At 42.2% G+C, this 21,039-nt stretch overlaps 1 protein-coding gene across 2 annotated transcripts in view; it reads left to right on the forward strand.

Moving 5' to 3' along the window:
- loxl4 (lysyl oxidase-like 4) overlaps positions 1-12,099 on the forward strand; it is a 57,240-nt gene extending 45,141 nt beyond the window's left edge. For both annotated transcript variants that reach the window (XM_021580870.2, XM_036960340.1), the window contains 4 exons: positions 1,815-1,930; positions 2,156-2,292; positions 7,622-7,733; positions 7,879-12,099. In XM_021580870.2, the coding sequence (XP_021436545.2) occupies positions 1,815-1,930; positions 2,156-2,292; positions 7,622-7,733; positions 7,879-7,949 (436 nt within the window). In that variant the 3' untranslated portion in view covers positions 7,950-12,099. The remainder of the gene's footprint in view (positions 1-1,814; positions 1,931-2,155; positions 2,293-7,621; positions 7,734-7,878) is intronic.
- Positions 12,100-21,039: the final 8,940 nt, after the last annotated feature.

The raw sequence follows: 21,039 nt of genomic DNA on the forward strand, positions 1-21,039 counted from the left end.
ATTTTCAGGTTTAGTGAGGGCAAAATATATTTTGTAAAATTCTCACAAATGCTCCAGGAAACCGAACCCTGGAAAACAACCTTAGTTACACTCCAAGGGAGGCTGTTGGAGTCCTAGTCCTAGATCGACACAGCCTGCTTGTTGTGGTTAGCTGTGGTTGTCAGTCATTATAAATGTGTAACTCTGTGTTGTTGTATGTGTCTAATTGCTATGCTTTATCTTAGCCAGGTCGCAGTTGCAAATGAGAACTTGTTCTCATCTAGCCTACCTGGTTAAATACCGGTGAAATAAATAAATAAATACATAAAATAAGTAGTTGGTAGTGGAAGTTGCGGCTCTGGCTGACCATGCTTCAGGTAAATGTTTCTAAGTTGCATTATTATGGAAACCATCACCACGGACTTGCATTGTACAGCTGTAATGGGATAATTGGCACTTGTGGGACACAATTGGTCTGTGTGGGATGAATAATGTCTTATTGACTAGAACTGAATTGAGTTAGTGACAGGTTAGAGGTCTGTGTGGGAGGAATAATGTCTTATTGACTTGAACTGAATTGAGTTAGTGGCAGGTTAGAGGTCTGTGTGGGAGGAATAATGTCTAATTGACTTGCATTGAATTGAGTTAGTGGCAGGTTAAAGGTCTGTGTGGGATGAATAATGTCTTATTGACTTGAACTGAATTGAGTTAGTGACAGGTTAGAAAACATGTGAAGGTATGACCTCATTGCCATTAAGTACAATAACTGCTGTTTGTACAGAACATTACTCACGGAAACGTATGGCCCACATAAAGCTTTGCTTTGATAATGTTATGAATACACATGCTGCTGTTCTGTTGTACTGGAATCTTAGTGGGTGTCATTGTTCAGAACGTTGCAAGCGAATGACTCCTCACTTTCGTAGCATCACTTTTCATACTGCTGACACTAACAAAATATTCAACCTATTGTCACCTCAACGTAAGTTAATAGATGGCGTTTGTATAAAAACTGGCTCATAGGGTCACATAGAAACCAGTATTTGTTGATTGGCCTTAGTGGTAGTTAGTCATTGGTCAGTTACTTTGATATAAATTACATAATTTCACCACCTATACATGTGACACATTCCTCTATCCTGGTCTTCTATCAAGTCAGGAACTTTTGCCCCCAATTAAGACCATTTCTTGTCAGATGACGAGAGTGTGTTCTGACTGTCGTCATCGGAGAAGAAGGAGCTATTTAACCCTCCTCAGTGTGTTCTCTGTAGAGTTCTGTGTATGTGTGTATTCTGTTCCAGTAGGTTGGGGGTGGCCTGGCGGCATGTTGTCATCTACCCAGATTCCTTAGCTGTCCACTGAATGTGTGTGTGTAATGACTGTGTGTGTCTTAATGAGTACATTGAGCTACATTGAGATATGACTGAGCCACTCTGTGTTACACAGTCTGGGGGTTGTACAGGGCCGCCCCGCCTTTCTTAATCTGTTCCAATAACACAGGAGTGGTGTGTTTGTATCTGCACATGTTCGTGCATGTCTTAGTTCATGCATGCGTGTGTGCTTGCATGCATTACTTTCCTGTGTGTGTGCACGTGAATGCATGAATGTGTGTGGGTGAGTTTCAATGCCCCCCATTCACTGTGAGTGTGTAAACACCTCTGTGTGTGAGCGGTGCTACCTATCAAGTTCTAAAACAAGTTTCTACGAGAGGTGTCACTCTGACACCCTGCCCCATGTTTTAGTGGTGAGGTCACTAGGCTACCAGACATGGGGACCTACTGTTGTCATTCTGAAACACACACACATACACACACCCTATTATTCTGTGTTACCAGGCACTACCACAGCATAGAGGTGTTCACTCACTATGACCTGTTGACTCTGAATGGAACCAGAATAGCTGAGGGACACAAGGCCAGCTTCTGTCTGGAGGATACATACTGCCCTGAAGGTAATAACACCATGTTATTAACATGGATGCCACAGCAATGTCACATGCTATTAACATTTATAACAGCCATTTATTTTAAATAACTTGGCTTCATATGCTGTCCATGACCTGAATTATTCCTGGACCATGGTTAATCTGTTTTAATTTTATTTATTTGAGTCACTGAAACTGGCTCCAAAAACCTCAAGTTGAAGAGTAAAGTCAATGTTCTGGTCTGTGTGTCAGGTCTGCATAAGCGTTTCTCCTGCTACAACATGGGCGACCAGGGCATCTCAGTGGGTTGCTGGGATACGTATCGCCACGACATCGACTGTCAGTGGATTGACATCACCGATGTCAAGCCTGGAGACTACATCTTCCAGGTACAGACACACACACACACACACACACACACACACACACACACATACACACACACACACACACACACACACACACACACACACACACACACACACACGCACAAAGGTGCTGACTATCTCATTGGTTCCTTTGTACCGCGCAATTTTTTTTTGTAAGTATGTTGAAGTATGACATGTTTGTGACTGACCCTCCTCTGTGATATGTGATAACATGAGAGACAGCTATGTTGTATTACCCCCCCCCCCCCCCCCCCCCACACACACACACACACTCCCTTTTTGTCATGACCCTGTCTCATGTTCATCAGCAGTCCTTGTGGGCGTCACCTCAGGATACATCAAATACTCCAACTCCCACCAGCCACCACTTCTGTCTCAGACTACTAATCCCAGTATGCCATCCCAGGGGCCAATTAGGCTCTCGATTCTTTTTATATCTCAGCCATGGGAAAGCCATGGGTAACAGTCAACATTGCTACAGTGAAACACTCTATCTGTTAATGAGGGTTAGGGTGAGACTAGCTTTAGCTCCCCCAGTAAAACTCACTGATATCTGTTATCTAATGAGAGAGGGGTTACAGGGAAACTAGCACCCCCGTAAGTACTGGTACTACCTAATTAATCCCTGCTAATGAGAGGGGGGTTGTGGTAAAAATTTGTTCCCTAAAGACTGTGCTACCTAAGCCATGGGAGTCAGTTGAGAGGTTACAGTGAAGACGGTTCCCTGTTTCATCACACACTCTCTAAGTGTCACAGCCTGTTTTATTTAATCACCCTGCATGTCTCTGTGATAGAAGTACACTCACACATGTTCACGGACACACACACATGGACATATGTATTTTAGGCATGTAGAGCAGGGCATAATTACAGGTGGTGGCCCTGCCACAGCTATGAGGAGAAAAGGAGGAGAAGAAGAGAGTATAGAAGAAGAGAGGATGAGAAGAAGCGAGGATGAGAAGAGGAGAGGATAGAAGAAGAGGATAGAAGTAGAAAGGATGAGAAGAGAGGATAGAAGAAGAGAGGAGGAGAAGAAGAGAGGATAGAAGAAGAGAGGATAGAAGAAGAGAGGATAGGATAGAAGAAGAGAGGATAGAAGAAGAGAGGATAGAAGAGAGTATGAGAAGAGAGGATAGAAGAAGAGAGGATAGGATAGAAGAAGAGAGGTTAGAAGAGAGTATGAGAAGAGAGGTTAGAAGTAGAGAGGATAGGATAGAAGGAGAGGTTAGAAGAAGAGAGGATAGGATAGAAGAAGAGAGGATAGAAGAAGAGAGGATAGAAGAGAGTATGAGAAGTGAGGATAGAAGAAGAGAGGATAGGATAGAAGAAGAGAGGTTAGAAGAGAGTATGAGAAGAGAGGACAGAAGTAGAGAGGACAGGATAGAAGGAGAGTTAGAAGAGAATATGAGAAGAGAGGATAGAAGAAGAGAGGAAGAAGAGAGGATAGAAGAAGAGAGGATGAGAAGAAGAGAGGATGAGAAGAAGAGAGGATGAGAAGAAGAGAGGATGAGAACAGGAGAGGATGAGGAGAGTGCTTGGGAGACTAGGAGGAAGAGGAGGACAGGGGTGAGTGATAAAGATGGGCAATTCCATAGTAACAGAGTGACACTGAGTCTCCGATTTTTCACGTTAAAATGTATGTCAAACAAAAAACGATAATTGTACAGTTAAACAAACCATACAACGTTTTCCACAGAAAATTTTACAAAAAGGAATTTACTTGAAGAACAGTGTAGATGCAAAGTTGGGGAACAGAATGTCGGCATAAACAGCACAAACTTGTTTTTCAAGTGCATTTATTTTTGTAAAATGATAGTGGAAATTGTTAAAAGTAGTCTTTGTGCAGTTGTATGGTTTGTTTAACTTTGTAATCATTGGTTGTGGCTTGACATACATTTGAAAAATCTGAGTCTCAGTGTCACTCTGTTACCTTACCGTGAAATTGCCCAGATGCATGTAACTAATGTATAGTTTTGACAAAGGAAGCCCCTGTTATACAATCTCCATTATTCAAACTTCAGGGCCTATTCAGTGGGGTGCACCATTCAGCGCCTGTAATTGAACCCACAAATGCTAATGCTCCACATATTCAACTAGTCTAAAGAAGGCCAGTTTTATTGCTTCTTTAATCAGCAGAAAATATTTCAGCTGTGCTAACATACAGTTGAAGTCGGAAGTTTACATACACCAAGGTTTGAGTCATTAAAACTCGTTTTTTAACCACTCCACATATTTCTTGTTAACAAACTATAGTTTTGGCAAGTCGGTTAGGACATCTACTTTGTGCATGACACAAGTCATTTTTCCAACAATTGTTTACAGACAGATTATTTCACTGTATCACAATTCGTGGGTCAGAAGTTTACATACACTAAGTTGACTGTGCCTTTAATTAAACAGCTTGGAAAATTCCAGGAAATTATGTAATGGCTTTAGAAGCTTCTAAGAGGCTAATTGGCATCAGTTGAAGGAGGTGTACCTGTGGATGTATTTCAAGCATCCAGCGACACTGCTACCTACATGTCTACATTTGAGAGAGGTGGACATTTAATAAAGATCTAGAAGCTCTGTCCTTGAACCACGCAGGGTTAGAAATAGTTCCATTAGAACCCCCCCCACCACCACCACCATTAGAAACAGTTCATTTCCCCCCATACAATTCCGTCGCTGTTCTTACAGGCCTTTTCTCACTCTGTTACACATTCCGATGGCCCAAGCCAACCGGCTACAGATGACCAAGTCCAACACTAATTTCAACAGAGGCTAGGTTTTGTGCATTCACAAACTTGAACAAGTTCTTCTGGCGTTTTTTTGTTGGTGAAGTTTAGAGTTGCTTTCCTGTGTTACTGGCTGCATCCTGTATTTAAAGTGGGTGTAGTAGGTTTACATAGTGGCTATAAGGGAAAATGGGCCCTCAGTATTATCACCGTGTGTTTGTGTGTGTGTGTGTGTGTGTGTGTTTTAGCCTGCCTGCCTGTGTTTTCCTGCATTCGCACGCATGTGTGTGTGTGCGCGCGAGTGTGTGCGCGCCGGAGTGTGTGGGCTTACAGAAGAGAATGGCTATGTCAGCAGCTGTGAAAGTAGACTGTTAGACTGGTGAATAACAGCCTATTAGAACATGGTAAAGCTCGGAATAGCACCTATTACAGAAACGTATACAGTCATGGTAATGCACTCTGTAACTACTGCACCTTTTTAACCTCCAACTAAATGACTCCTTTAATTCATGTCCTCAACTCAACTTAAAGGTGTTCTTTAAGTTAAGAGCCAAGAGTAATTTTAGCCGATGTAGTCGACTGCATAGGCGATGTTTGAGGCTTTTATTGTGATCGATTTTGATTTTAACATGAAAAATGTAAACAGAATGACATTACAATGAACAGCACAGAAAAGTGGAAGCAAACAGGTTGATGCTTCCTCTGACAGATTATTCAGTTATAACTCAAATAGTGAGACTCAGTTGGGCATATGGAATGGCCATACTTTAGTCCTGTGACGAACCATACAACTCTCAGCATGTACACCCAATGGGTGAAAATATGTTTGTTACTCAACATTTATGCTAAACTTACAACCTTGCATACAGTAGTCAAAACTATTGATGAGTTTTCCTCAGGCTGCTATTGAAGCAGTGTCTTCCAGCATTTATTTTATGTTTCTCAGAATGGGACAAACAATGGTTTTATTATAGTGTCTTGACATTATACATCTTTACAACTTGATTGCTACTCAAAGAGCAAATGGGGATCTCATCCATCCGTCCCTCTATATGGAGAGAAAAGTCCTGTATTTATTTCTCCTATTGAAATATGGAAAAGCCATCCCACTTTTTTTATGGAAAGGAATAAGACTAACTATAAAAACAATACCAACCATGACTGACTTTTAATGACAGAGAACATCTAACAATTTTACATCCAACTAATCTTTATTTCAGATGTCTCTTTCAGTCCGGTGGATGCTAGCGCACTCTGCACATATTATTACTCTATGGGTGTGACCCAAATGATACCCTAGTTGCCATATCATGCACAACTTTTGACCAGAGCCCTATAGGCTCTGGTCAAAAGTACTGCACTACATAGGGAATATGGTGCTATCTGGGATGCAAGCTATTACTCCTCTCTCTTCCACGCCACGGGTCTGGTACGGCTGGGAGACTTGAGGGGTAAGAATGAAATGAAATTGTAACACCTGCCAACTATGGTTACCTTAAATGGCAGTTTCTGTTAAATGAGAGGGTGACACCTCGACCTTATGAAGACACACAGGTTTGTGACAGGCCACCTATTGAGCTGGGTCATGAGCAATGCAATGGACCAGGCAACACTTGATCAATAATATATATTTTTAATTACAATATTCTTCGGTTAGAAGATTACAAACCAACTGGCAATTTCTTTCTGTTTACCAATATAGATAGCAATCAATACATACCTGGATGGTGGCTTGCACACTAATCCAAACAATTAGAATACCTAGGACTACAATCGCGCTACTGACACTTTAAGAGCAAATAAATGACATTGTACATAATTTCATCATCATAACAAATACCTGGTGAAGATACCATCACCGCAAGCATATGGGAGCACGGGGAGTGGCGCTTGGATCGAGAACTTCAACAACCTTGAACGCAGGGCAGACTATGTTAGGATGGACGCCACTAGGAGCTAGCTCCAACCAGGCCCTGCAGCTTAGACCTTTGTAGTTTGCACTGACAGCTTGCATCTTGTACTCCATGTGCACCGCAGGTTATAAAGGAGGCAGAGGGCGTGAACTACAGTAGTTTAGGGGAAGCCCCAATCACAGGAGGATGGTGGTTAAAAAACTTCATACAATTAAGCACAGAAGATCTCCAAGTCACAGCAAATGCATGCACTCAATTAAGGGCAATCAGCAATACGTTTTGATCAATCATTGGTGAAACCACACATAGATCAGTGAACATTTTGTTAAATAGGGAAGCTAAAGTCCACCCTTTGACAAAATAATAAACTCCTCCCTCTGTTTTCTAATAAAGCAGTGTGGTAAGAATTGAGTTAGTGGCTGCAAGTCAGGAGATCAGACAACCATAATTCTCTTACATTGTAATAACTTTGTCATTACTCTCTGGCTCTGGTCCATTATAGGGTTCAAGTATAGTCAACTACTGATACGTGCACAAAGAACAAGTACAATCTCTATTTGAGTACAGTAAAGTTAATCAGTCCCATTTCAAATATGTGTTTCTTGTTCTGCCTGCTCTGGTTTAGTGCACTCAGTCCATTGACATTGCATACAGTTGACTATACTAATAGCTATATCCTCTGTCTTTGTCATATTGCAGGTGGAAGTTAACCCTTCGTTAGACATGGCTGAATCGGACTTCCAGAACAACGTGATGAGATGTCGATGCAAATACGACGGACACAGAGCATACATGTATGGATGTCACGCAGGTATGGGAAGTTATTTCACTCTTGTTAACACACATTCACACTCTTGTTTTCTATCCCTGTCTTTCTCTCTCTCTGTCTCTCTTCCTCAATCTCTCTCTCCTTCTCGCTCGTTCGCTCTCTAACTGTATGTTGTTTCTTCTACCAGGTGATGCGTACAGTGCAGAGATTGAGGACCTGTTCGAGCACCAACGGCAGATCTCCAATAACTTTGTCTAGGCCCATTCAGGGCCCAGCGTTGGCACAGTCTGGTGCCCAGCGAAGAGGGCTCAGAGCTCGGAACATAGACTTCTCAGGGTGGCCTGGGGTCTGGTGGGTCCAGGGACTCCTGCCCCACAACACTAGAGGACTCACGGAATTGCACCTGTCCACCGCCCTGACCTGCTGTTGGCTACACTACCCAAAATACACCACAACCAGGAGAAGACCATCACCCTTACCACACCCAACAGTCAATAGCAACTGAGAGCAGGACAGGTGTCACCAAGGCAACCAAATGAGTTCAGTTAACAATGGATAATTAAAATGGTATGAATTCAATCAACTGTTAGGTCATTTGTTAGTTTTTTGAATGTGGATTACTAGTAATTTAGCTACTCAAAGTTTGTATGAATTAATTCTGATTAAGATTAAATGATTATTGTCTGTCCATGATTTAAAATGACTAACATGTCAAATCAAATGTATTTATATAGCCCTTCTTACATCCGCTGATATCTCAAAGTGCTGTACAGAAACCCAGCTGTACAGAAATCCAGCCTAAAACCCCAAACATATGCTTGGTCCCGTATACCCGCGTCCCAGGAAAGGGGAAAGAATGACTGAAAAGAGTTCTGCGTTATCTGTTTGACTGTTGGTCTGTCTGGACAAATGTCTCCTACATCTACATTATCACAATATTGGTACTGTTTAACCAAATCACAACCTTCCTGTAGACTTTGATGTCCGTAGCTCTACAGTGGACCTCAAGGCCCGGGTTTGAATACATAGTTGTGTATGAACCGTTTATCTTAGTTTTTACAATTTAATTAGCTGTTTTATTATTGTGCAGATAGTCATATTCTGATGTGTTAACCATTTTTTCTCAAAATACTGTAACTACAGTAGAACTGATACACAAAACTAAATAGTGTTGAGTTAGTAAACATTTCTCTCTTCTGTTTTTAAATTACTATTACATGAAGGCCTTCAAGTTGGCTTTTGTGATTTTATCTTGATACCAGCCAAGAAAATGTAACTTGATGTAGTTTACTTTATTCTTTACTGTGTTAACTGAATTTCAATGCTTTTGGTGCAAATCTTTTCATAATATGTAATGCTGCAGGTTAAATTATTTAAGGCTAACGCTTGCATACTTTTTATATTGATTAAACATATAAAACAAACACATTTTCACCCAATAAGTCACTATCTAGGTTATACACTAGAAAAAAGGGTCTACCTAGAACCGATGGTTCTTTGGCTGTCCCTGTAGCTCGGAGAACTGTTTTTGGTTCTAGATAGAACTCTTTTTGGTTCCAGGAAAAAAAAATGTTGGGTTCCAGGTAGAAAATATTTTCTTAGAGTGTAACTTCAAAGGGTTGTATCATCTTAACTTTTCCTATTCCTTTCACCAAATGTCAAACTGAGAGACAGCTTTGTGCCAACCATCTCGGTGCACTTTCCTCTTTTCCTTTTCATGGCCTTCCCAGTGTGAGTGAAAGCAGGTTCGGCGGTAAACCCACAGTTCTGTGGCAGCCAGGTAGGCAGTGTATAAAAAGCCTTTAATTAGCTGTATTTGGGTTAGAGTTAGGGTAAGCATGGGGCGTACACAAGAGAAACACTGCAACTGTGAACTCTGCTGTCACCATCTATAGGCCTGGGTAGGATAGACAGACTAGAGAGGGAGAGAGGGGGAAGGGAAGGGAAAGAGAGAGGGTGGGGGTAGAGAGGTAACAGAAAAAGGTTGACAGAGAGGACCAGAGAGAAACAGACTGATAGAGATAGAGAACACTGCCTTTGAATGGGCAGAAAGCACAGGAGGTTGGCTGCACCTTAGTTGGGGAGAACGGGCTCGTGGTAATGACTGGAGCAGAATCTGTGGTGTATAAAATACATCAACCACATGGTTTCCAGGTGTTTGATGCCATTCCATTTGCTCCGTTCCGGCCATTATTGTGAGCTGTTCTCCCCTCAGCAGCCTCCACTAGCAGAGAGAGATCAAAGAGAAAGAAAGAAAAGGAAAGAGGGGAAGCCTTGACGTGGGCAACACAACAGATTTTACTACCAGTGAAAATCCACCATGGCCACTACTGCAGAAACCGCATAACTGGCATACTGAGCTCCTAAAGAGAACAACATGTTTGTCTGAGAGCAAAATAAACTGCTGGATTCAAACAGTCAACAGCTGCTGCTGGTGCTGCTGTTGGGAACTGATAAAAGCTAAAAGCAGATTAGAAGTTGAACCTTGCTTCATCCCTGCAGTATTTCAAATATACTGTATCTATCCATTTCCCAGTTGAATCAGTATCGGTGGAATGTTCGATTTTCTATACAATGTCTCCATTTTGAGTCATCCATGTTTGTGGCATGTATGCCATAGCTGACTGGTAGATGGATCTGTTTGTGTTTTATCCTTATCTTTTGTCTTTTACATGAGTTGGCTAAAATGGAAACAAATCTGTCTCAAAGCTAGTATGCAGACCTTCCCCTGTGCTCTTAAAAGACTGACAGGACACGAGAATGTGGCGTGGTCGGCTGTAAACACTAGAGTTCCTTAAAACCCCCTAGAGTCTATTGACGCACCAATCTATATAGAAATCTGTCAGTTTATGCTAGATTAATCAGTTCTTCTTTGCATGAGCTGCATCTCAATCCGCCTATGTTGCACTTCCCGCATCTGCGGTGGAAAGTGACAGAGCTACAGTGCTGTTTGTCAGACCACGAGACATCCCGAAAATCTGTCTTCTCACAAAAACCTCTGTAGCATCCGAACGGTTTGGCCTAAAAACGCCTATAGAAAGTGGAGACTCACAAACACGATTGTGTTCTCCGTTTTGTTCTACGATCCCCACAAGTGTCACAGGACTTATCTAAAGGCAACCCATACAAACGAATGGTAGTATGGAGGTAGTTTAAAACCAACAAAAATAAGGTGTTAAATATGTGTCAAATAAATACAAATATTTCCTGAGCTTTCATATCTCCTTTTCCTTATGATTTATTGATTGTCTGTTTCTTGCCATTTTTGAATGTGTTAGTCAATGCGTTTCTATGGGCTATGGTAGTAAAGGCTAAATTCAATATTTTTGATACCTAAATGGGTCCTAAAATTCAAAATCAAATAGCTAAATGATCCATGGTATGACCTTCTTAAAACAATTCCATATGTCAGCTTAGAAACCACCCCCCCCCCCCCCCCCCCCCCCAACAGCTTAGACTTTGAATAGTTTTTTTAATGAATATCTTTAGCAGATCTCTTTGGGTTCCCTGCCCACTCAATACACATTTCATGGGCTTTAGTTATTGCCGTCTTGTCTTCATCAACTTTTATATCACAAAACACCTCCATGTTATTATGAAACAGTATTAAGTTAACCCACATCCCCCCCCCCCCCACACACACACACACTTTTTAATCAATAAAAGCTGTAGATTAAATCATACTAAATACAGTTTAGAGGTGTCTCTATTTAATCATGTCAAAAAACATTTTATAACTTAATATTTGTGTTTTTTAATTGTATTGTGCTTGTGTACAGTTGCTATTGACATAATAACATAGTCTATTCTATGTGTTGTTATTTAATTTTTGTATTATGTTCCATAACTTTAATAATAACAGTTTTGGATTCTTATCCTTCACATCTACATCATATATTTTACTGTATGTACGCATATCCATGCTGTTGGAATATCTAGCGTTGGGATATCTATAATGCTACATGGCCAGTTTGCCAACTGGTTGTCATATGTGATAATGTTTTGAAACGGTATGCAGTGTAAGCTGAATGTGTGAGCTAGGGTGCTTATTTAATATTCATATAGAAAGCTTGTGCTCTCAGAGACTCAAATAACTCCCAAAACCAAATCTTTGATTCATGTGTGACCAAAGTATTCTTTCATGAAATAAATGATCAATTCTTATGTCAAATGGTTTCACATTTAAGATTTGTTTCATGTTAATCCCTTTGCTAAAGTGATTTATTTTGAGAATTTGATGATGTTGTTATGCATAATTGGTGTATGGAAATGGACTTTGTGACATTTTGCCAATGGAATAGTTGGGATAGCTGTGGTTAAGTACTGGCTAGAGGGCTTGGCTGCATAGATGAGTTACAGCACAAATATCACTACATTCATTACTGTGAATCAATAAAAACCATCATGATACAAGTTGTCTCCCCTATCTGTTTCTTTCTCCTCATATTACTTCTATTGACTGTATTCTCAGGTCAGGACTATTTCCTGACCCTGTGACATGACTTGGAAAAACTCTGGGCTTTTTTCCCCTCTTCAGATCACATGATTGAGAAAAACTCATGGCCCATTCATGATGAGTTTGCCACAATGCTGTTAAAGTACTTTTTATTTTGGAGAAGGTGCCACAGTGAGTGCAGGCATCTGTCCTATCCCAGCTCAAAAAAATTATTTGAATAGCCAATTAAGGCCACCATTAGTGGAATCAGGTATGTCAGAGCTGGGCTGAAACAAAATCCTGCACACACTACAACCCTTCATGACTGGAGCTGCCCATCCCTGTACTTCACGCTCCGTAACAAAATTATAACGAGTATCGTTTATACTTTTATAAGTGTATGAGTATTGGTAAAAAGCCGATTGTAGATTTACCTTTGGATTGGAGATGCTTAATGTGAGTCTGGAAGGAGAGTTTACAGTCTAGCCAGACACCTAGGTATTTATAGTTGTCTACATATTCTAAGTCAGAACTGTCCAGAGTAGTGATGCTAGTCGGGCGGGCAGGCAGGCAGCGATCGGTTGAAGGGCATGCATTTCATTTTTCTAGCATTCCAGAGCAGTTGGAGGCCACAGAAGGAGTGTTGTATGGCGTTGAAGCTCGTTTGGAGGTTTGTTAACACAATGTCCAAAGAAGGGCCAGATGTATACAGAATGGTGTCGTCTGCGTAGAGGTGGATCAGAGAATCACCAGCAGCAAGAGCGACATCACTGATACATACAGAGAAACGAGTCGGCCTGAGAATTGAACCCTGTGGCACCCCCATAGAGACTGCCAGAGGTCCGGACAACAGGCCCTCCATTTTGAAACACTGAACTCTATCTGATAAGTAGTTGGTGAACCAGGCGAGGCAGAAGAAGAAGCCAAGGCTATTTGAGAAGGCAAGGCTATTGAGTCTGCCGATAAGAATGTTGTGATTGACAGAGTCGAAAGCCTTGGCCAGGTCGATGAAGAAGGCTGCACAGTACTTTCTTTTATCAATGGCAGTGATGATAACGTTTAGGACCTTGGCTGAGGTGCACCATTGACCAGGTTGGAAACCAGATTGCATAGTGGAGAAAATACGGTGGGATTCGAAATGGTCAGTGATCTGTTTATTAACTTGCTTTCAAAGATTTTAGAAAGGCAGGGCAGGATGGATATACAGTTGAAGTCGGAAGATTACATGCTGTTACGTTCCCCAGTTTCTGTGTTGTGGTTTTGTTTGTATGTGTGTGTTTCAGGATGGCTTACTGAAATTCTAAGCAGCTGATTGGTCGGCCGCATCGATGATTGGAGATCTGACCCCGCCCTCTCGTCAGGAGACACAGCTGTCTTCAATTACCGACTCCTTCTGAAGCTATAAAGGCCACTGTTCCTTTGTTAGGTGAGAGAGCTGATGGTCATGTCCTGTGTTGGTTGTTGCTCAGAGACAGGTTTATGTTAAGTATTTTGTAGCCGCTGCTTCTAAGGTATGTGTGTCCCCATAGGACGCAGTGTTTTTGATTATTTAAATTGTTTACTTATGTTTGTATTATTGTTTCATTTGTTCAAAGGGGGGGAAGGGGAAGGGACCTTGGGAGTGCTTAGGCAACATATACCCGTAGTATGTACTCTGTCTATGCACACAAGGTAAGACCTGGGTGGACCACCCCCTGTATTTTGGATAGTGCGCCAGGTGGTGCTAGTTAGGTAAGTTGTGGGTAGGTAAGGTTGTCTTTTTCCCAAAATAAAAAATAAAAAAAATTATCGTGTGAAGGAAGAAATTCCCTATCAACGGTAAATTCTCTGCCTTTGTCATCATCCTTACCTGCACCTACAATACCATTCATATTTCACTCCACGGTGAGTTGAGTTGTAGCAGGGTGTTGTGTTCCCTCTTCTTTGAGGCGTACGTAACACATACACTTAGGTTGGAGACATTAAAACTAGTTTTCAACCACACTACAAATGTCTAACAAACTATAGTTTTGGCAAGTTGGTTAGGACATCTACTTTGTGCATGACACAAGTCATTTTCCAACAATTGTTTACAGATAGATTATTTCACTTATAATTAACTGTATCACAATTCCATTGGGTCAGAAGTTTACATACACTAAGTTGACTGTGCCTTTAATTAAACACCTTTGAAAAATCCAGAAATGGATGTCATTGCTAATTTACATCATTTGAGTCAATTGGAGGTGTACCTGTGACTGTATTTCAAGGCCTACTGACAGACTCAGGTACCTTTGCTTGACATCGGGGAAATCAGCCAAGACCTCAGAAAAAAATTGTAGACCTCCACAAGTCTGGTTCATCCTTGGGAACAATTTTCAAATGCCTGAAGGTACCATGTGTATCTGTACAAACAATTGTACGCATGTATTTACACTATTGGACCACGCAGCTGTCATAACGCTCAGGAAGGAGACACGTACTTTGGTGCGAAAAGTGCAAATCAATCCCAGAACAACAAGGACCTTGTGAAGATGCTGGAGGAAACATGTACAGAAGTACTGTATCTATATACACAGTAAAACAAGTTCTATATTGACAACCTGAAAGACCGCTCAGCAAGGAAGAAGCCACTGCTCCAAAATTGCCATAAAAAAGCAAGACTACGGTTTGTAACTGCACATGGGGACAAAGATTGTTATTTTTGAGAAATGTCCTCTTGTCTGATGAAACAACAATAGAACTGTTTGGTCATAATGACCATCGTTATGTTTGGAGGAAAAAGGGGGAGGCTTGCAAGCCGAAGAACAACTTCTCAAGACATCAGTCAGGAAGTTAAAGCTTGGTCACAAATGGGTCTTCCAAATGGACAATGACCCCAAGCATACTTCCAAAGTCGAGCTATTGGAGTGGCCATCACAAAGCCCTGACCTCAATCCTATGGAAAATTTGTGGGCAGAACTTAAAAAAGCATGTGCGAGTAAGGAGGCCTACAAACCTGACTCAGTTACACCAGCTCTATCAGGAGGAAAGGGCCAAAATTCACCCAAATTATTGTGGAAGCTTGTGGACGGCTACCCAAAATGTTTGACCCAAGTTAAATAATTTAAAGGCAATGCTACCAAATACTAATTGAGTGTATGTAAACTTCTGACCCACTGGGAATGTGATGAAATAAATAAAAACTGTAATAAATCATTCGCTCTACTATTATTCTGACATTGCACATTCTTAAAATAAAGTGGTGATCCTACCTGACCTAATACAGGACATTTTTACTCTGATTAAATGTCAGTCATTGTGAAAAATGTATTTGGCTAAGGTGTATGTAACCTTTCGACTTCAACTGTAGGTCTATAACAGTTTGGGTCTAATGTGTCTCCCGCATTGAAGAGAGAGATGACCACGGCAGTGTTCCGATCTCAGACGATACTAAAGAGAGGGTGAATAGGCTAGTAATGGGTTTGCAACAATTTCGGAGGATTATTTTAGATAGAGAGGGTCTAGGGTTGTCTAGCCCAGATGATTTGTAGGAATCCAGATGTTGCAGTTCTTTCGGGGTTTGTGCAAGTTGCTGTAGGGGGTGCTGAGATGTTGGCCGGGATAGGGGTAGCCAGGTGGAAAACGGATTTAGGGTTGTACCTGGTAGGTTCCTTGATAATTTGTGTGCGATTGAGGGCATCTAGCTTAGATTGTAGGACGACCGGGGTGTTAAGCATATCCCAGAACTGGTTGTCTAGTGCGATCGGAACAGAGAATAAAAGGAGCAGATTCAAGGCATAATGTACAGACGGGTATGGTCAGAAGTGAGTACAGTGGAGGCCTAGGCATTAAGTGACAATGAGAGAGGTTCTGTCTCTAAAGGCACCATTTAAGCCAGGTGTGGTCACCACATGTGTGGGGGGTGGAACATAAGGGATAGCTAAGCCATATTAAGCAGGGTTGGAGGCTCTACAGTGAAATAAGACAAAAATGACTAACCAAAACAGCAATAGACAAGGCATATTGACATTAGGGAGAGGCATGTGTAGCCGAGTGATCATAGGGTCCAGTGAGTAGCTAGGCGAGCTGGAGGCACGGCGATTCAGACAACTAGTAGGTCAGGGCAGGCAGCAGGCTCAGGGGGACGTTGCAACGGGAGAGCCTGTTGAAACCTCCTCGGACGGTTATGTCGTAAGACCAGTTGTGATAGATCGGCAGGGCTCCGTGTCAGCAGCAAAGGGTCCAGGCCAATAGGCAGAAGAGGTATTGAAGCACAGGAATTATCTGATGGATTTCTTCGGCTAGCCGGTGCTTGCTTCAGGACAGAGACGTTAGACAGGAGTAGCCACTCGGATAGCAGCTAGCTAGCTGCAAGGATCCGGAGTGAAGGTTCAGAGCTAGTGGTAGGAATCCGGAGATGTGGTAGAGAAAAGCAGTCCGATATGCTCTGGGTAGATATCGCATGGTGCAGACTGGCAGGAGTTGCCTGGGCTGAGGCTGATGCTAACGGTGATGACTGCTAGCAGTGGCTAACTGACTACTAGCTAGTTAGCCTGGCAGCTAGTTAGCTGGCTAGCTTCTGAAGGGGGTTCCGGTTCAAAAGTGTAAAAATAGCAGATCCATACCACGTTGGGTGAGGCGGGTTGCAGGAGAGTATGTTCAGTCCGTAGATGGAAAATGAGATTAACAATAATAAAAATATATGCAAAGAAAAACTATATGTACAAGGGAAGGGACAAGACAATCAAAACAGACAACCCACTGCTACGCCGTCTTGGATCCGAAATCATATGCAAATACTCAGCACAGATCATTCCTGTGGGGAAGTGAGAAAATCCCCCAAAATATTTCTGTAACTAAAGTACACACAGCCCTTCAGAAACGAATGGTCGAATTCAAGAATTCCAAACTGTGATATGGGAGGGGTGGGTTGAAAGCACCCAAAAGTTCCAAAATGTTTTATTAAAAATTAAAGTTTGATTTGATAACCAAACACCTGACACAAAACATTCCCTGACTGGTTTCTTACACACACACACACACACACACACACACACACACACACACACACACACACACACACACACACACACACACACACACACACACACACACACACACACACCCCAACCTCAGTACAGACTTAAAACAGATGCTTAGGATGGACAAAAGACTTGAAAGAGACGCACCTGGGATAGTGTACATACTGTACATGCATGCACGAACACACACACACTCAGACATACACTCAAAGATACCTGCTTATCGTGAGAGATCGGAACATGAGAGAACGAGTGCCAGAGAGCGATGGAGTGAGGGAGACAGAGAGAGTGAGAGCTTAAAGAGAGAGGGAGGTGAGTTGATAAACACTCCGCCAGCCGCCCTGTTCATGTTTTATCCTGACTGAACTAGTCTGCTTTCTGTTAGCAACACGTGTTGTTGTTATGAGAAACAGCGGTAGCACCAGACCCAGCCAGCCTGCCCCCTCAAGGGATCTCAGGGCTGGCTACAATGGGGACTGTGTTCACCTCTCAATGACAGACCTGTCCCTGTATACGACCCACACCCTGTCACTGATATCTATAGACATTCATCCTTTCATTGACATAGAGCTGGAATGGATAGAACTGTCATTCACCCTCATAGAACTGGACTGATAGTTCTATGTCACCTACATAGAACCAGACTGATCCAGTATAACCGTCATTCACCCTTTCACTGACATTGAGCTAGTGTGGATAGAACTGTCATTCACACTATCATCTTCATAGAACTGGAATGGATAGAAATCTGTCATATACAATAGATGGGTTTCTTCTTCCTGAATGGCCTAGGCGCTATGATAATCTGATCCTAGATCTGTGGTTAAGGGTGACTTCTACCTAGCGTTTACTGGAACTGTGACTGGTAGAAACATCATGGGCCTACATGTCTATGGTCCCCACTGCCAACCTGCACTAAACAGCAGGTAGGCAGGCCTGTTGAACGCAGAACAAGGGAGAGCTCAATTAATTTTTATTTTTATTTTTTATTTCACCTTTATTCTCATGTACAACTGCGACCTGGCCAAGATAAAGCATAGCAGTGTGAACAGACAACAACACAGAGTTACACATGGAGTAAACAATTAACAAGTCAATAACACAGTAAAAAAAAAAGAGAGTCTATATACATTGTGTGCAAAAGGCATGAGGAGGGTGGCGAATATTTACAATTCAGCAGATTAACACTGGAGTGATAAAGGATCAGATGGTCATGTGCAGGTAGAGATACTGGTGTGCAAAAGAGCAGAAAAGTAAATTAATAAAAACAATATGGGGATGAGGTAGGTAAATTGGGTGAGCTATTTACCGATGGACTATGTACAGCTGCAGCGATCGGTTAGCTGCTCAGATAGCAGATGTTTAAAGTTGGTGAGGGAGATAAAAGTCTCCAACTTCAGTGATTTTTGCAATTCGTTCCAGTCACAGGTAGCAGAGAGCTGGAAGGAAAGGCAGCCAAATGAGGTGTTGGCTTTAGGGATGATCAGTGAGATACACCTGCTGGAGCGCGTGCTATGGGTGGGTGTTGCCATCGTGACCAGTGAACTGAGATAAGGCGGAGCTTTCCTAGCATGGACTTGTAGATGACCTGGAGCCAGTGGGTCTGGTGCCGAATATGTAGCGAAGCCCAGCCGATTAGAGCATACAGGTCGCAGTGGTGGGTGGTATAAGGTGCTTTAGTAACAAAACGGATGGCACTGGGATAAACTGCATCCAGTTTGCTGAGTAGAGTATTGGAAGCTACTTTGTAGATGACATCGCCTAAGTCGAGGATCGGTAGGATAGTCAGTTTTACTAGGGTAAGTTTGGCGGCGTGAGTGAAGGAGGCTTTGTTGCGAAATAGAAAGCCGACTCTAGATTTGGTTTTAGATTGGAGATGTTTGATATGAGTCTGGAAGGAGAGTTTACAGTCTAGCCAGACACATAGGTACTTATAGATGTCCACATATTCTAGGTCGGAACCATCCAGGCTGGTGATGCTAGTCGGGCGTGCGGGTGCAGGCAGCGTTTAAGAGCAGTTGGAGGCCACGGAAGGAGTGTTGTAATGGCATTGAAGCTCGTTTGGAGGTTAGATAGCACAGTGTCCAAGGAAGGGCCAGAAGTATATAGAATGGTGTCGTCTGCGTAGAGGTGGATCAGGGAATCGCCTGCAGCAAGAGCAACTTCATTGATATATACAGAGAAAAGAGTCGGCCTGAGATTAATATATGAAGCCTTAGAAATAAGGTTAATGAAACCAATAACTTGCTAACTTCAGATAACGTTCATATATTAGCCATTTCCGAGAATCAGTTAGATAATTCCTTTGATGATACATCAGTAGCAATACAAGGATATAAAATCTATAGAAGAGACAGGAATACTTATCTCTCCTTCCAGACTCACATTAAGCATCTCCAGTCCAAAATTAAATCTAGAATTGGCTTCCTTTATCGCAACAAAGCATCCTTCACTCATGCTGCCAAACATACCCTCGTAAAACTGACCATCCTACCGATCCTCGACTTCGGTGATGTCATCTATAAAATAGCCTCCAACACTCCACTCAACAAACTGGATACAGTCTATCTATCACAGTGCCATCCGTCACCAAAGCCCCATACACAACCCGTTGGTTGGCCCTCACTTCATACACGTCGCCAAACCCACTGGCTAAAGGTTATCTACAAGTCTCTGCTAGGTAAAGCCCCGACTTATCTCAGCTCACTGGTCACCATAGCAGCACCCACTTGTAGCACGCGCTCCAGCAGGTATATCTCACTGGTCACCCCCAAAGCCAATTCCTCCTTTGGTTGTCTTTCCTTCCAGTTCTCTGCTGCCCATGACTGGAACGAATTACAAAAATCTCTGAAGCTGTAGACTCTCATCTCCCTCACTAGCTTTAAGCACCAGCTGCCAGAGCAGCTTATAGATCACTGCACCTGTACATAGCCCATCTGTAAACAGCCCGTCTATCTACCTACCTCATCCCCATACTGGTATTTATTTATTTATTTATTTTGCTCCTTTGCACCCCAGTATCTCTACCTGCACATTCATCTTCTGCCGATCTACCATTCCAGTGTTTAATTGCTATATTGTAATTACTTCGCCACCATGGCCTATTTATTTCCTTAACTTACCTCATTTGCACTCACTGTATATAGACTTTTTGTTTTATTTTGTTCTACTGTATTATTGACTGTATGTTTTGTTTATTCCATGTGTAACTCTGTTGTTGTATGTGTCGAATTGCTACGCTTTATCTTGGCCAGGTCGCAGTTGCAAATGAGAACTTGTTCTCAACTAGCCTACCTGGTTAAATAAAGGTGAAATAAAAAATATATATAAAAAAATGGGGAGGTGTAGCTATACAGTGCCCTCTGAAAGTATTCAGACCCCTTGACTTTTTCCACATTTTGTTAGGTTTCTGCCTTATTCTAAAATTTATTAAATTGTTTCTTCCCCCTCATCAATCTATACACAATACCCCATAATGACAAAGCGAAAACAGGTTTCTAGAAATGTTTGCAAATGTGTTAAAAATAAAAAACAGAAATTGAGATCAGGTGCATCCTGTTTCCATTGATCATTCTTCTCTGCAGATCCTCTCAAGCTCTTTCAGGTCTCTCCAGGGATGTTCGATCGTGTTCAAGTCCATGCTCTGATTGGGCCACTCAAGGACATTCAGAGACTTGTCCCGAAGCCTGTGTGCTTAGGGTCTTTATTAGGGTCGTTATCCTGTTAGAAGGTGAACCTTTGCTCTGGAGCAGGTTTTCATTAAGTATCTCTCTGTCCTTTGCTCCGTTCATCTTTGCCTTGATCCTGACTAGTCTCCCAATCCCTGCCACTGAAGAATATCCCACAGCATGATGCTGCCACCACCATGCTTCACCGTAGGGATGGTGCCAGGTTTCCTCCAGATGTGACG

Source organism: Oncorhynchus mykiss, chromosome 23 (genome assembly GCF_013265735.2).
Source record: "Oncorhynchus mykiss isolate Arlee chromosome 23, USDA_OmykA_1.1, whole genome shotgun sequence".
NCBI lineage: Eukaryota > Metazoa > Chordata > Actinopteri > Salmoniformes > Salmonidae > Oncorhynchus > Oncorhynchus mykiss.